The sequence below is a fragment of the Syzygium oleosum genome, unplaced genomic scaffold (genome assembly GCF_021117445.2).
Source record: "Syzygium oleosum isolate NSW1041296 unplaced genomic scaffold, Sole_v2.1 Sole_v2.28, whole genome shotgun sequence".
In the NCBI taxonomy this organism is placed as follows: domain Eukaryota; kingdom Viridiplantae; phylum Streptophyta; class Magnoliopsida; order Myrtales; family Myrtaceae; genus Syzygium; species Syzygium oleosum.
The window spans coordinates 4,326,721-4,342,748 of NW_026607512.1; the positions used below are offsets into that span (position 1 = coordinate 4,326,721).

The following is a 16,028-nucleotide window of genomic DNA, read 5'->3' on the forward strand; positions in this document are numbered from 1 at the left end:
ATTTTTCCAAAAAAAAAAATCAAAAATTTCAAAATTTCGCAGAATGACTCAAAAACATTGTGGTCAACCTTTGTAGTGAAATTAGAATTTTTAGAAATGCTTAACTGGCATTTTTAGAAAATCCTTAGTTTGTGGGTTTTTAACCCTAAAACAACATATATCATTGAATGAATAAACCTTTAGGGCTTTACTAGGGTTTACGTGTTTTGAATTGATTTTCATTTTAGAGACCTAAATTAGGATTGTTTTGTTTGATTGCAATTGATTGTGTTGCTTATTAGTGGATAGACTTCGAAAACTCGTGTGGCACGTTAAACACATCATATCATTTTAGGTACCGAAAGGGCATTAGGGATCTTGATTTGGAATTATTAACGTAACCAAGTACCTGTATTCAGAATCTCTGGTTCGCAGAATCGTGGTATTTCTCTCGTACCCCGATTAAGTTTCTAGTTAACCTACCAATAATGACTAGTAACGACTCCAAATCAAAAACATAGATTGAATAGAAAGATAAAAAAATCACTGTTGACACCTAATCTTTAGCCGACGCGTCATTAAAAATAGAAAATTCGAGATTATGGTTTCCGATCGCGACGGAGCCCGTTTCTTGAACAAAAAGTGTCGTTTTTTTAATTCTATTTGTTGGCTTCGCCTCTGTAAACGATTTTCTATTCATTTCATGCAAAAATCCGAAAAGTCAAACAGTTGACTTTCGAGTTGACTTTTTGGTCAACCCTTTGACCAAAAGTCAACCCTGAGTCAAATTGGGGCTTTTCGCATAAAAAGATTCCTTTCAAGTCCAATTTCACTTTAGAAGTGGAAATTTCAGAAAAATTCAGAGATTTGATCATAAAATCAAGTTCCTAGTGAAAAGTCAACTAGGGTTTGACTTTTGGTCAAACCTTTAACCAAAAAAATTGAAAAATACAAAAATCCAAAAATCATCTTATTTTACATTCAATTTACCTTTGGCATTTGAAATTTTACAAAAATCGATTTAGAATCAACTTTTCCCAATTTGCGGAATTTGATTCAAATCGGCCAAAAATGAAATTACTTCATTTCTAATCATTTTTTAGGTTAGTTTCCTTCATGACATTTGATCTAGAGGTCATCTTATATTCAATTTTGGAACCAATTTTGTAATTCCAAGCCAAACACAAAAACCCCCAATTTTGGCCATAATCAGTGATTTGGATCGATTCTTCATGATTTGCACAATTGAGGGACGAATGAGCCTAATTTCTTATATGAAGTCCAAATCCAAAATCAATTTTGGAAGATTCACATGAATTTGAGTCAATTTGATCAATTTAGTGATCCAACGATTAAGAAGTCTAAGAGTAATTGGTCCAATTAGTGCAATTCAACTTGACCCACTCTAGACTAATATTCAATTTGATGAATTGAGACTCAATTTGGTTAATTGGACTTCAATTAAATTTGTTAGTCTAGCTTGGCCATGCAATTACCCAAATTCAAGAGCAATTGAGACAAACAAGTTAAATTGGATCAATTTGTACATCGGTTCAATCCAATTTGATTGAATTTGATATTGATGGGATCAATTAATCATGATAGAGATCAAATTGTACCAAATTGGAACAAATGGAATCAAGGATTGAACTAGTTCAATCGGGCCAAGTCGGGCTAACCTGGCCAACCCGGTTTGATTCAAATTGAATTGGTCCGATCAGACTGGCCATTTTCCGGTCGAAAATCCGGCGATCGACGGTCCATTCCGACTAGCCAAGGCCGGCCACATCCTTTTGAGCCCAAAAATGACAAAAATGCCCTTAATTGAAAATTACGAAAATGCCCCTAAGTGAAAATTACCAAAATACCCTTCATGAAGGATTGAACAAATTAATTAGGGGATAAGCAAATCAATCGTGGCCATTCATTTAGAATTGATTATGACCATCCATGATGCCATGTCACCAATTCTCAACCTTTAAAAAATATTTTTAATCATTAAAAATGCATTTTGGGCCATTGGATTAATCTAAGGGCTAAGATTCAAAGTTGAGAGGGGTATATAGTGTTTTTTCCCTCCAAAATTTGGGGGGGACACTCATTTTCAGATCTGAATTCTCTCTCTTCTCTCTCTCTCTCTCTCTCTCTCTCTCTCTCTCTCTCTCTCGCTCACGCCTCTTTCTCTCTCGTGTTCTCTCTCTCGGCCAGCCGGCATTCCACCTCATCGCTGGCCAATTTCCGGCGAGCTGCTGCCCCACCGTCGTCCCCCACGGTGGTCCAAGGCTGGTCGCAAGTCTAGCCTCCTTCGCTGGTGGCCGGAGCATCCATTTCCGGCGGCTTCATCCTCTCGGCAACATCACCGGCGGTACTGCCGGTGATGCGATCAGCCGGTTCAAGCGGCTGAACCGGATGATCGGCGTCCCTCACGGCGGTCCCGATCCTCCAGCGACATTCCTCGACGTTTCCGTGCGGCTGTGGTGTCCATTTGATCATTGAACAGCCATCGGATCGCGTTCCTTGATTCAATTTTCCATTACTAGTTCATTCGTGCTATAACGGATCGATTCTCACTATATTTTGTGCGATCTATTATCATAGGTTGGCCGAGCTTTCCGAGGCTTCTCCGTGCTGTCCTTGATCTGAATACGGAGGCCGGATCGCTCGATCATGCGTCGAAGCATCGTTAAACAAGGTAAGTGCACTTGAACGTGATTCTGCGAATTCTTGTTCTGGAAAACCTGCACGTTTGAGATGCTGATTTGAGTTCGTTAACGTCGAAATCTCGCAAAACGATGAACTAGAGAATCATAGAACGCGTTTTAAGCTTCGATTTGACATATTGCATGCCTCGATCGGACTTGATTTGCTATGTCAAAACACTGTTAGAAGTTAGGATCAGAATCAGAATCATAATGTTCAAGTCTGTTCTGATATTCTCCTGACTGACGTTGTGCTGCTTGATGATTTTTATGATCATTTTTTGAAAAAACGTTCCACATGAAAGTTGTAGAACACATCTAGATCTGTTCATCATAAAATTTTCATAAAATTCCAAGCATGTTTGCCTTGTACGATGTGCAACGTCATGTGTGCATGAATCTGGTGACAGATTAGTTTCAGACTGACCTTCGTGTGTTCTTCGATTTTCATAAATTCGTGTGTTTGAAATATGAAAAAGTTTTCTTCACGAAAGTTCACGCTGAGATCGAGATCTTTCTATTGATACTGATTTCATCAAAATCGAAGGTCATTTGAATTTTCAAAAGAAATTTTCACAATCTGATCAGTATCTGTGTCCAGATCTGATTTTCATTCTTTTGGAGTTCAAAAGACGTTTCTCCGAATTTGATGAAGTTAGAGTCCTTTTTAGCGAAAACTCAAAACATGAAAGTTGTTGCACACGAAGAATCTTAACTGCCTTAAAATTTTCATGCGGTTTTGATAAGGTTTGTTATTTTTCCCGCCATTATTTTGAAATCCTTAACAGAACCGAGTCCAGCCTGTCACTGAGATCAAATTTGATATTTTCGGGAAAATTAGCTAGGATTTAGAAAAAATGGTCTTCTTGACTTTCGATCCTCATGTCATAAGCTTTCTAATGACAACTGAATCATTTCAGTTGGACGTTATTAGGGTAGTTAATCACATCTGAACAGAAGCAATCTGAATTAGATAATAATTGAATAAGTGGTCTCCTTATGAAGCCCACTTCTCATTGTTTGATTGGCTTCGAAATAAGGCCCATGGGCCTGAATGCATGCTTATTTCATTGCTATGCATGTGTTTGTTAGATGAATGTTAGGCCCGGTGCATGTTCGGCGGGTAGTCCATTGTGGTCACTTAAAACCCGACTTTAGGGGTTAATTGATATGAGTTGCCGTTTTGTGAATGCAAATGGTAGCCCGTTATCATTAACCATTGATCAAATAATATTAGATGATTAGGTGGGTGGTGAATCGAAATGCATGAAAAACAAAGGCCAATCCCGAGGCCCGTGCTTGATTAGTGAATTGTTTGCACCATTGTTTTTCTTTGGTTATTCTTTTGGACATTGTTTGTCGTGAATGTATGTTGTGAATGTAAATGCCGACACCCGAGAGACGATCCATGGGAGGATAATCCAAAATGGTGAAAGACCAAGACGATTGACCGATGTCCAATCCGGTCTCAATTTGTATTCATTTAATGATGGCGATAGACCGATGTCCGATCCGGTTTCAATTTGTATTCAATTCATTCATTGCCGATCATGTCTCGGGTTTTCAATTTGTGTTGTAATAAACACCCGACGAGTTGCGGGTTTGTATTTTTCTCGCACTTAGAATTAGCTCGTCTTTTCAATACTTTGAGTGTTTACTTTACGTAATGCCTTTCAATACAATCGTTTCTTTCTTTCTTTTCTAGACTAAGATAGGATTAGTTTAGAATCTTAAATGAAAATAACAAAAACAAGATGCATGATCACCTTATGGATCAAAACTTTGGCATGAAAATGGTAAAGAACAAATGCATGACAACTTAGATAACAACCATATTAAGTTTAGCGGTACCGAAAGGGCGTTAATAGAAATATTAACGTAAGTTAGTCCCCGAACCTTTGATCTCTGGTTTTCGTAGAAACCAATACAAAATTCCCACGTATTGGTTAGGTATTCTAGCCGACCTCCGACCTAGGCTAGTGGCGACTCCTTAAAAGATAAAATTGATCCTCTGTCGCGCGAGGTATGAATTAGGAAGATTCACGTTCATGAATAATGGACTGTACGGATGAACCATCTTTCATGATGTACCGTATAGACCGTTTCATGAACACTTACCTCTAAACCCGCCCCATCAAGTTCGGCCCTCGAGGGGTAGGTCGCGACAGGCTTGGCGACTCCACTGGGGACTAGGTTACAAACCTAAAGTGGATTAAAGCCGTAATAAACTTGTTGGTTGTTATCTTACTTGTCTACATTTTGTAGCATCGACTGCATGTCGAAGTCGCGCGGAAAATGAGGTTAGTCCACTAACCATGTGTTAAATGGTTTTGTAGGTGGGAGACATAAGGGGTGGAGTGAATGCAAACCCTTTGTTTTGTAGGTGGCGTTCGGGTGAATGTCGAATGTAGGAGATTATGTTGAAGTGTTGTTTGCTTTAGATTTAAATGCCTGTTTACTTGCTTTAGCACGACACAATGCACCCACGTCCCGCGGTCTAAAACCCCGGATCGCTTTAGGGCACCTTTAGGAGGTATTAAGAGTGGAATCCACATGTGAATGCATGTGGTAATCCATTCTTCAATACCGCTCATCTTGATTAGTAAGAAGTGCACCGACCGACGTTAGTAGCGGTGGGTAAACTCTTCTTATCTAATTAAGATGAGGACCTTAAACCTTTAGAATCCTACCCTTAGATGTCGAACCTCACATGTCCTCATGCGATGTGTCGATGTGTTTGCCATTTTCTCTTCGTGGTAAGGTTGATTGTATCGTTCTGCAATTTCAATTACGCCATTTCAATTCCACGTTATATTTCTTTCTAATAATGCGTGGTGATTAATCTCGATGCCCCAAATTAGGGTTAGTCAAAATGGATATGTCGGAGATTCGAATCATCCCCGTACCTAGAGCTCTCGTGGTCATGTGGGAAAGTCTCGAGTCAAAGCACAAGGACTACGTGGAAAAGAGGATCGGATATCTTCCCACGCTCTTATACGTCGAGCCTCGTATCGCCATGATTAAGGCATTGTCTCATTTTTGGAACTCAAAGACATCGACTTTTGTGTTTGGTCGAAATGAGTTGACCCCTACAATTGAGGAGTACGATATTGCCATTGGAAGAGTCGGGTCGTTTGGTCTAGTTAGTCCTCCGATAGATATAGATCCAATAACTCTTTTGAGCCAATTCTTAGGAGTCGACATTCTCCAAATCAAAGGCGTCCTTAGAGGAAATTCCAATGCACTCTCCTTCGCATTCTTAGAACGATATTTTTCTAGCTTGCCAAAAGAAGCGGGTAATCAAATTCCTCGAGTCTTTGTCTTAGCATTCTTTGGTTTTGTGGTTTTTCCATTCACCAAAAAGACCATGGATCTTTTGGTAATTCATATTGTCAATCAAGTGTGTATGTTCAAAAGATTTTCCAATATGATCCTAGGTGAGACCTTCGTATCACTCAATAAGTTCAAACAAAATAGAAATGGTGTCTTTAGAGCCCCAATAGGTTTACTCCAAATTTGGTTGGTCTCTCATCTCAAAGACTTCGGTTTGAGCTTGAAAATCATAGATGTGTCCAAAGATTGTCATCCTATCTCGCTCTTCCGAGAAAAGGAAGAAATCTTTCCTTATTGGTCATTCTCAACTTGGTTTAACTTTTTCAAGAACCTTTTTCCAAATCAAATCCAATGGCATGTTCGTTGGCTTGGAAATCCCGAGTTGTGCCTTAATAACGGATCTAACAACCCAATCCCACTTTTGGGTCTAACGGGGTCTACGTCATATTACCCTTTTAGGGTGATCCGTCAATATCGCGTGCTTCAAAAGATTCCACCATTTCTCAAGCTGGGGTTATATCATTTTGACTATCGCAAAGATGTCATCCAAAAGGACCAAATGGCGGATTTGAAAGAAATGATCACGTCTATCATTGATATGTGGTACAAATGCCACCTGGAGCCGATTCTCATTACCGATGAGTTAGAATTGGAAGGAGAAATGAAGATACATCATGCATTGCCGGATTACATACACCGTCGTCTCGAGCCCGAGCTTAAAGTGGATCTCCCTAATGTCCCCGAGAAGCCAACTCAACAGCAAGCTATAGCCGCAAGAGCTCTTAGGGAAAAGGATGAGGCTTTAGTCGAGGTTGAACGTTTGACCCAAGAAAACAAACGAATTCGCCTCGCACCTAAAGAAAATCCATTAGGATTTTGGCTATATTCCATGAGGAAATCTCCTTTCATGTAATTTTCGTTTTATAGATTTGATGTATAGGGTTTCCTTTTTACTCATGATGTAATAGGATTCTCCTTTTGTTTCTAGATTGATGTATAGGGATTATATTTCACGAATTTTGTTGTTAATAGTGAAATTTCCCTTTTTATGTGCTTTTCCGAGGATTCCAATGGAATATAGATGGGGCATCTTAATTAATCATCGCGTGTTACCCCTTCAATTGTATAATTTCTTGTGAAGAAATTTTGATAAGAGATCATTCACATGGTATTGGGATCATGAGAATATTTCTTATCTCTATTTCATCCAAAGAAAATATAAAATTGAAGGGTTTTATATTTTCGTCTCAATTCATTTTCCGTATACTAACTTGATTTCTGTTTTTTTCAAGAACAAGGTATTAAAATACGGCTGAATCGCATTCTATTATACGCACCCGTCGCCAAGCAAGGATGGAAAACGAGGACACTCGTAGCCGCGTTATTACCATTGAGAATCAAATGGCGCAAATGATGGCGCTCTTGACTGATCTTGCAAATCAAGTAAAGAACTTCACGCCTGTGGCTCCTCCTGCCGTAGCTTCTACTCCTAAGGCGCCTGTTAACGCACCGACGATAGATCCTGTCGACAAAGGACCTGCTGAAGAGGTCCCTGTTAATGCTATGCCTGCTGTCATTGATTTGGAAGCTCCACCTAAGGAGTCGCCTGTTGTTCATATGGATGAAGAGAGTGCGAGACGTCTCGCAAAATTGGAAGAACGCTTATGCATGTTGCAAGGTTACCAACTCCAAGGCTTTGATAAGCTATCGCCTTTTACAAAAGTGAAAGTCCCTGATTTTTACAAGGAGCCCGAATTTTCAAGGAAATACGATGGAACTGGGTGCCCTAAGTCCCACTTGAGATACTATTTGAATAAAATGGCTCGTTACTCCGATAATACTCCGCTGTTGGTCAACAATTTTCAAGATAGCTTGGCTGATTCTGCATTGACATGGTTTATCGAGTTGGATTTGGAGAAAATTTGTACCTGGGAAGACCTCGCAGAAGAATTCCTTCAACAATACAAGTTTAATACTGAAATTGCTCCAACCCGTGAAGAGCTGGTCCGGGTTGATAAAAGGAGAAATGAAACTTTTAGAGCGTATGCCCAAAGGTGGAGAACTACGGCGTCCCAAGTTAAACCCCCGCTGTCCGAGAAGGAGATCATGCAACTGTTTCTTCGAGCTCTACCTCGAGAATACTTTGATAAGATGTTTAATAACACTTGCATCAATTTTCCCGCAATGGTTGAATTGGGAGAACGTATCGAAGGAATCATGCGAGAGGGTCGATTACCCGAGACGACGACTCGTAGATTTATCCAAAAGAAGGATAAGGAGCCAATGGTGGAGGTTGCTTATATTCAAAATCCTAATACTCAAAAGCCATTAAACTCACAAGTTCAAAGGTCTGTTATGGGAACAGGGGGCTCTTCCCGAAATTTTGATCGAAAAGGAAAAGCTCCACAAAGACAATTTACTCCGTTGCCAAGACCTATGTCTCAGTTATTGCCGATGTTGATTGAACAAAGACTCGTAGCAAAAGAAATCCCGAGAGATAACCCACCAAAGTTTGCTGGGTTTGATTTATCAAAATCTTGTGTGTACCACTTGGGTGAGAAAGGTCATGATGTGGACAACTGTTATACTCTCAAGGTCAAGATTCAGAACCTGCTGGATAAGAAGATCTTGTCATTTAAAGATGCTACACCAAATGTTCAACAAAATCCACTCCCCAATCATACCGAAGCTGTTAATGTGATATTTGGAGACGAGAATGAGAAACCCTTCTTGTTCGACATGGCGAAGTTGGAAGAGTTATTGACCGTAGCTAGATGTCAACCGAAAGAAGGAAATGTATCCCGAGAGGAGAAAATGTATTGCCTAGCCAAGATGGCTGCTTTAGGCATAATTCAGCCTCTTCAAGGAAAGAAACCCGAAGGGTCCATCGAGACCGCTGTAATTGATTTGTCGTCCGAAAAATTCTCTTGTAAGTTCGCGGGTGAAGTCTCATGCTCTAAGCCAAAAGATGATGGATACGAGCCAGACATTGACGAACTTTGGAGTGACAAGTATTCCGATGATGACTTGGAATGTGAGAGCAAGAATGATCGTCAAGGTCATGAAAATATGAAGAAGGGCCCATGAGAAAGACATCGTTCCAATTGAATGGGACAACGAAGATAATAGAGAGGCTCTTTCCGATGCTAATTCGAAATTTGAACGACATACGTCCCACTGGGATCGGGAGTTTGTTAGGAAAGCAATTGAAAAGGGCGAAATTGTTGATACTCTCGGACAGCCGAGTGGTAAATATGACTTCATGGTAAAATACACTCCTCCTCCAAGTGCTTTTATTGACCCTAAGACTATCATCCCAAGTGGATGGGGGACCGAATTTGAAGATGATGGCATCGTGGCTGTGATTGATCCTGTTGTGATTGAATTGAATGATACTCGTGAAATCCAAGCGCATGTTGTGGAGCCTGTGGTTATAGATTTAATGGCTGATAGCTTTGGAAATATAAAGATCTCCAATGAGGACTTTGAACCTTTTGTGATTGAGTTACCACCGAAGAAAGATGAGAATTTGAAGGCAGGAATACCCCCTGTTTATGACCCCAAAGCGGTTCCTTGGAACTATGAGTCTAATGAGATAGATGCTGTTACTCGGTCAGGCCGATGTTTTCCATCTCGTGAAGGTGTCGAGAAAAAGGCTGTAACCGAAGAGGAAGCAGAGCAACTCCTCAAAACCCTCAAAACGAGTGAAGCAGAAGTGATCGAACAGTTGAGAAAAATGCCGGCTCAGATCTCATTACTTGAACTATTCAAGTCTTCCGAGAAACATAGGAATGCCCTTTTAAAAATTCTTAATGAAGTACAAGTACCCGAGACAATTGGAGAGGTACAGTTGGAAGAGTTTGTAGGTGCTATCCTTCTTAAGGATCAAATTTCTTTTTCCGAAAAGGACTTGCCGCCGGAAGGGCGAGCGCATTCTAAAGCATTATACATCTCTGTTCAACACTTGGATACAAAGATATCGAGAGTACTCATTGATAACGGTTCAGCTCTCAATATCTGTCCGTTAGCAACTTTGCGCCGTCTAGGTGTGGGTATGGATAATGTTCGTCCTTCTAATACTCCAATCAGAGCCTTTGATGGCATGAAAAAGGAAGCTCTAGGAGAAATTGACTTACAGCTGATGATCGGTCCAGTCATGTTCACTCAGAAATTTCAAGTGCTCGACATCCCAAGTAACTTCAGTTTATTGCTGGGACGACCTTGGATCCACGCTGCCGGTGTTATACCCTCAAGTCTACATCAGATGATCCGCTTTGTCGTGTGTGGCAAGATTATAACTGTCCATTGTGAGAAAGACACCGAAACCTTCAACAATACTGCAATTCCCTACATGGAGCCAGAAGTAAAAGGAGAATCAAGCTACCATTCATTCGAGTTAGTGTCAGTATCTCATGTGCCCGCAGGTACCGTTATAAGAAAGCCTCACTATTCAAAGGCGACCCTTTTGTCTAGCAAAGTGTTGATCGAACATGGATTCACTATTGGCAAAGGATTGGGAAAGCTGTCCCAAGGCATTCTCACACCCATTGAGGTCACTAAGAGAAAGAAACGAGAAGGCTTAGGTTACCAAGGTGATCAACAGGATCAAGGTAATCAGAAAAGCCCGAGCATCAAAGAAAAGAGTTATCGACGTTTGCTCCCTCCTCCGTTGAAAGATTTCTTCCCTGGACCGCCAATGTTTCTCCAAGATGAAGAAATAGACATCTATGGTATCGTCGACCTATTTGAAGAGAGTTCTGTGGGTGCCATTTCCGAAAGCTTTGAAGATGATCTACCTACTGATCCCGCTGTGTAAGGGATGTTTCCGTGTTTTACTTTGTTTTCAGTTGTAATCCATCTAATTCTCCCCTGCGAGGGGCTTTCATTTGTTCATTTGTTCATTCGTTCATTTCATTTGTTCATTTCATATGTTGTAATAATTCAGATCACAAACTTTGGATCCAAAACACTATATGACATATCAATAAAAGCATTCTCATGTTTTGTTAATAGACGTGCGAAAGTATACCAAACCAGCCCTATGATGATGCTTTGAGGTCTGGGCTTTTGCACGATCTATAGTTTTCAAAATAATTTGTTGGAACGAGGATGTCCAATGATATGAGGACGAGTTCCCCATGAAATTTTCGAAAATCTGGAATTCGAAAAGTTTTGTCATCACATTTGCATGCATTGCATTTCTCATCTTCATATACTAACCATTTTCTGTTGCATCTCAGGCATGACACTTTGCATAATCATGATAATCATATGCATGGCTTGGATTCATGTCCAAAAAACTCTTACGAACCTGATTATCATCAAGAAAGCGTTGCCCGGCAGAGCATTGATTCTTGTAGAAATAGATGGCCGAGAGTTGCCAAAAACAGTAAATGCTGATGCTGTTAAGAAATATTTTCCTTGAATAAGAAGCCTTTGAGCTGCTTTTGGATTGAATCCAAGTCACTTTAGGACATTTGCATCATGCATCTCATGCATACATAGCATTTTTGCATATTTGTTCATTTTGCAGAAACTCAGCTGTTCCCCAAGGAGGCTATTCCAAACCCCAAGGAATCAATCTTAAGAAGACAGCTACCAAAAAAACAATCTTCTCCCTAAAGCTTAGGAAGTAGATCCTATTTGTGAGGACCTTTTCTGTCCAAAAGGTTTTTCAAGTTTGAAATTTTATTAAAAAACATCCCCAGAGGAGTAAAAAAAAAATCAAAAAATCAAAAAATCAAAAAATCAAATGTTTTGATTTATCAAAATTCCCCACAGACGGGAGATTTAACTAAATGATCCTTTGAAAAAAGCAAAAAGGATTTCTCAAAAATGCCAAATGGAAATGCCTAGGATGATAAAAGGCAAACATTTGATCAAACACATCCCTATACACATTTTGAGAGAATTGAGCGAAAAAACCATGTCTTAGGACGTAGGGTTCGTTCACATTGAATACATGGATTGAAATGATAAAAGGCATTTCATTTCTCTATCCTAAACACTCATTTTATCCTTTGCTAGCCACTTTGAGCCAAATAAGGAGAATTTTCAAAATACCCCTGTCAAGAACCACCCCACATTGGGGCAAGTTAGAAGGTTGTGGTTGATCATTTTTGGAGCAAAAAGATTAAGAAAGATTTTATTGTTTTCACTTGTATCAACCTTCTTGTGGTAATTTCAGGTGGATCTTTATGGAAGCTCGAAACATCCCAAAGTGAAGAAGAGCATTCTTTTCCTCTACCCAAACACAGTTATCCCTTGCTTAGCCAAATTGAGCCTTAAGCATGTTCATTTCAAAGCCCAAAATGTTGGTTATCTCCCTACATTGGGGCAATGCATATGATTTACCAAGAAAATTTGGAAAAATTGGTGAATATGTATAGAGTGTCTCGAGAGTCCAAAAAGCTCAAAAGATAAATATTAGGGGGCATGAAAAAGCAGTGTGCCTGGTAAAAACAAGGCCGATGCCCATGAAAAAGAAAATGTATCAAAAGCAAAAGCAAAAGAAAAAAGCAATATGCTTATGATGAAAACGAAATTCCCATTGCAAAAGATGCTTAGAAAGAGCAAAGCTCTTGTGTTGCAAGAAAAATGGACTTTCGAGACAATTTGGTTTTCAAGAGTCAAATGATGTCAAATTTGGATGATTTGGTAATGATGCCAAGATAATCACCATTTCTCTTTCAAACCCCTTCTACAAAATTTCAAGCCTTTTGAGCCTAACCTGAACCGACATTACAAACCTCTCCGAAGTCTCTTCCGATTGGGATGGTTTGAGTTGACGTAAAGATTTCACAAAGAAACTACCGCTAGAAGGAGTGGAAGTAATCCTATCTTATCTTATCTTCAAGGTTCTTGACTTGTAAACCCGCTGAAGATATTGATGATATATTTCTTTTCTTGGCCTCAAAGAAAATACCCTTTGTGTAAGCCCATGACCAAGCCTATATTACGGTCCTTTTGAAAGACCTTTCTGATCAATCAATTTGTATTCAATGTGAACGTTTTCGAAAACCTTTAACATAGGTTCGTGAGGCATCACCAATGAGAATTGAATAGCTTTTCCATATCAATGAATGGGAATCAAAGCCTTTATGAGAGCCAGTGCGAAAGACCTTTTTGATTAGGTTATTTCCAATTTGGCATTTTTTATCTAACCTCTTTAGATGGTTATTCACAGATCATTTTGTTAAAATTTCCTCTTAAGGATTTTGATAGTCAGTGCCTTTTACCAAAATGTGAATAATTCCGTTTGATTTGTCATTAAACAATCTCGGAACTTTTTTCAAAATATCTTTCCCCAGTGGATCGGTTTTTGGTCAGCCTAAACCATACCCCCATTTTCGGTTTTTGGTCATCCTAAACCATAACCCCCATTTTCGGTTTTTGGTCATCCTAAACCATAACCCCCATTTCGGTTTTTGGTCACCATATCCGCATTTTCGATTTTTGGTCATCCTAAACCATAATTCCCATTTTCGATTTTTGGTCATCCTAAATCATACCCCCATTTTCGGTTTTTGATCAGCCTAAACCATACCCCCATTTCGATTTTTGGTTAGCCTAAACCTTATCCGCATTTTCGATTTTTGGTCATCCTAAACCATAATCCCCATTTCGGTTTTTGGTCAGCCTAAACCATAACCCCCATTTTCGGGTTTTGGTCAGCCTAAACCATAACCCCCATTTTCGGTTTTTGGTCAGCCTAAACCATAACCTCCATTTTCGATTTTTGGTCAGCCTAAACCATAACCCCCATTTTAGGTTCTAGGTCATCCTTAAACCTTGTCTTTGGTTCCTGGTCATCTTTAAACCTTAGGTTCTAGGTCATCCTTAAACCTTGTCTTTGGTTCTAGGTCATCCTTAAACCTTGTCTTAGGTTCCTGGTCATCCTTAAACCTTACCTTAGGTTCTAGGTCATCCTTAAACCTTGTCCTTAGGTTCCTGGTCATCCATAAACCTTACCTTAGGTTCTAGGTCATCCTTAAACCTTGTCCTTAGGTTCCTGGTCATCCTTAAACCTTGTCCTTAGGTTCCTAGTCTTCCTTAAACCTTGTCCTTAAATTCTAGGTCATCCTTAAACCTTGTCCCTAGGTTCATGGTCATCCTTAAACCTTGTCCCTAGGTTCCTGGTCATCCTTAAACCTTGTCCTTAGGTTCTAAGTCATTCTTAAACCTTGTCCTTAGGTTCTTGGTTATCCTTAAACCATAGATTTTCTACAAAACCATTTCTCTTTCATTTATTCCTTCATTCCACCATATGAGAGAGAGAAGAGAAAAATACATGAATGAGCTGACAATCCAAATGGTCAATGGTAAGTGCTTCAGGTAAGACTCTGATCAAATGTCTTTGTCTATAGTTTCTTTTATTTCCCAAGTGGAGTCGACTAAAAATTTGCAAGTGTCAATTGGTCTTTGAGCGGAACCTCTTCGAACTCCCACTCAAAGAGGGGCAGCTGTTGCCACCTAATTTTTAGTCGACGCGTCATTAAAAATAGAAAATTCGAGATTATGGTTTCCGATCGCGATGGAGCCCGTTTCTTGAACAAAAAGTGTCGTTTTTTTAATTCTGTCTGTTGGCTTAGCCTCTGTAAACGATTTTCTATTCATTTCATGCAAAAACCCGAAAAGTCAAATAGTTGACTTTCGAGTTGACTTTTTGGTCAACCCTTTGACCAAAAGTCAACCCTGAGTCAAATTGGGGCTTTTCGCATAAAAAGATTCCTTTCAAGTCCAATTTCACTTTAGAAGTGGAAATTTCAGAAAAATTCAGAGATTTGATCATAAAATCAAGCTCCTAGTGAAAAGTCAACTAGGGTTTGACTTTTGGTCAAACCTTTGACCAAAAAAATTGAAAAATACAAAAATCCAAAAATCATCTTATTTTACATTCAATTTACCTTTGGCATTTGAAATTTTACAAAAATCGATTTAGAATCAACTTTTCCCAATTTGCGGAATTTGATTCAAATCGGCCAAAAATGAAATTACTTCATTTCTAGTCATTTTTTAGGTTAGTTTCCTTCATGACATTTGATCTAGAGGTCATCTTATATTCAATTTTGGAACCAATTTTGTAATTCCAAGCCAAACACAAAAACCCCCAATTTTGGCCATAATCAGTGATTTGGATCGATTCTTCATGATTTGCACAATTGAGGCACGAATGAGCCTAATTTCTTATATGAAGTCCAAATCCAAAATCAATTTTGGAAGATTCACATGAATTTGAGTCAATTTGATCAATTTAGTGATCCAACGATTAAGAAGTCTAAGAGTAATTGGTCCAATTAGTGCAATTCAACTTGACCCACTCTAGACTAATATTCAATTTGATGAATTGAGACTCAATTTGGTTAATTGGACTTCAATTAAATTTGTTAGTCTAGCTTGGCCATGCAATTACCCAAATTCAAGAGCAATTGAGACAAACAAGTTAAATTGGATCAATTTGTACATCGGTTCAATCCAATTTGATTGAATTTGATAATGATGGGGTCAATTAATCATGATAGAGATCAAATTGTACCAAATCGGAACAAATGGAATCAAGGATTGAACTAGTTCAATCAGGCCAAATTCGGGGCTAACCGGCTCAACCCGGTTTGATTCAAATTGAATTGGTCCGATCAGACTGGCCATTTTCCGGTCGAAAATCCGGCGATCGACGGTCCATTCCGACTAGCCAAGGCCTGCCACATCCTTTTGAGCCCAAAATGACAAAAATGCCCTTAATTGAAAATTATGAAAATGCCCCTAAGTGAAAATTACCAAAATACCCTTCATTAAGGATTGAACAAATTAATTAGGGGATAAGCAAATCAATCGTGGCCATTCATTTAGAATTGATCATGACCATCCATGATGCCATGTCACCAATTCTCAGCCGTTAAAAAATATTTTTAATCATTAAAAATGCATTTTGGGCCATTGGATTAATCTAAGGGCTAAGATTCAAAGTTGAGAGGGGTATATAGTGTTTTTTCCCTCCAAAATTTGGGGGGGACACTC

The 16,028-nt window shown here is 39.2% G+C and overlaps 1 protein-coding gene across 1 annotated transcript; it reads left to right on the plus strand.

The window, feature by feature from the left end:
- Positions 1-7,364: 7,364 nt before the first annotated feature.
- LOC130135148 (uncharacterized) lies at positions 7,365-9,098 on the plus strand. The gene has a single exon (XM_056303577.1). It carries the CDS (start codon positions 7,365-7,367, stop codon positions 9,096-9,098), a length of 1,734 nt encoding a protein of 577 aa, XP_056159552.1.
- Positions 9,099-16,028: the final 6,930 nt, after the last annotated feature.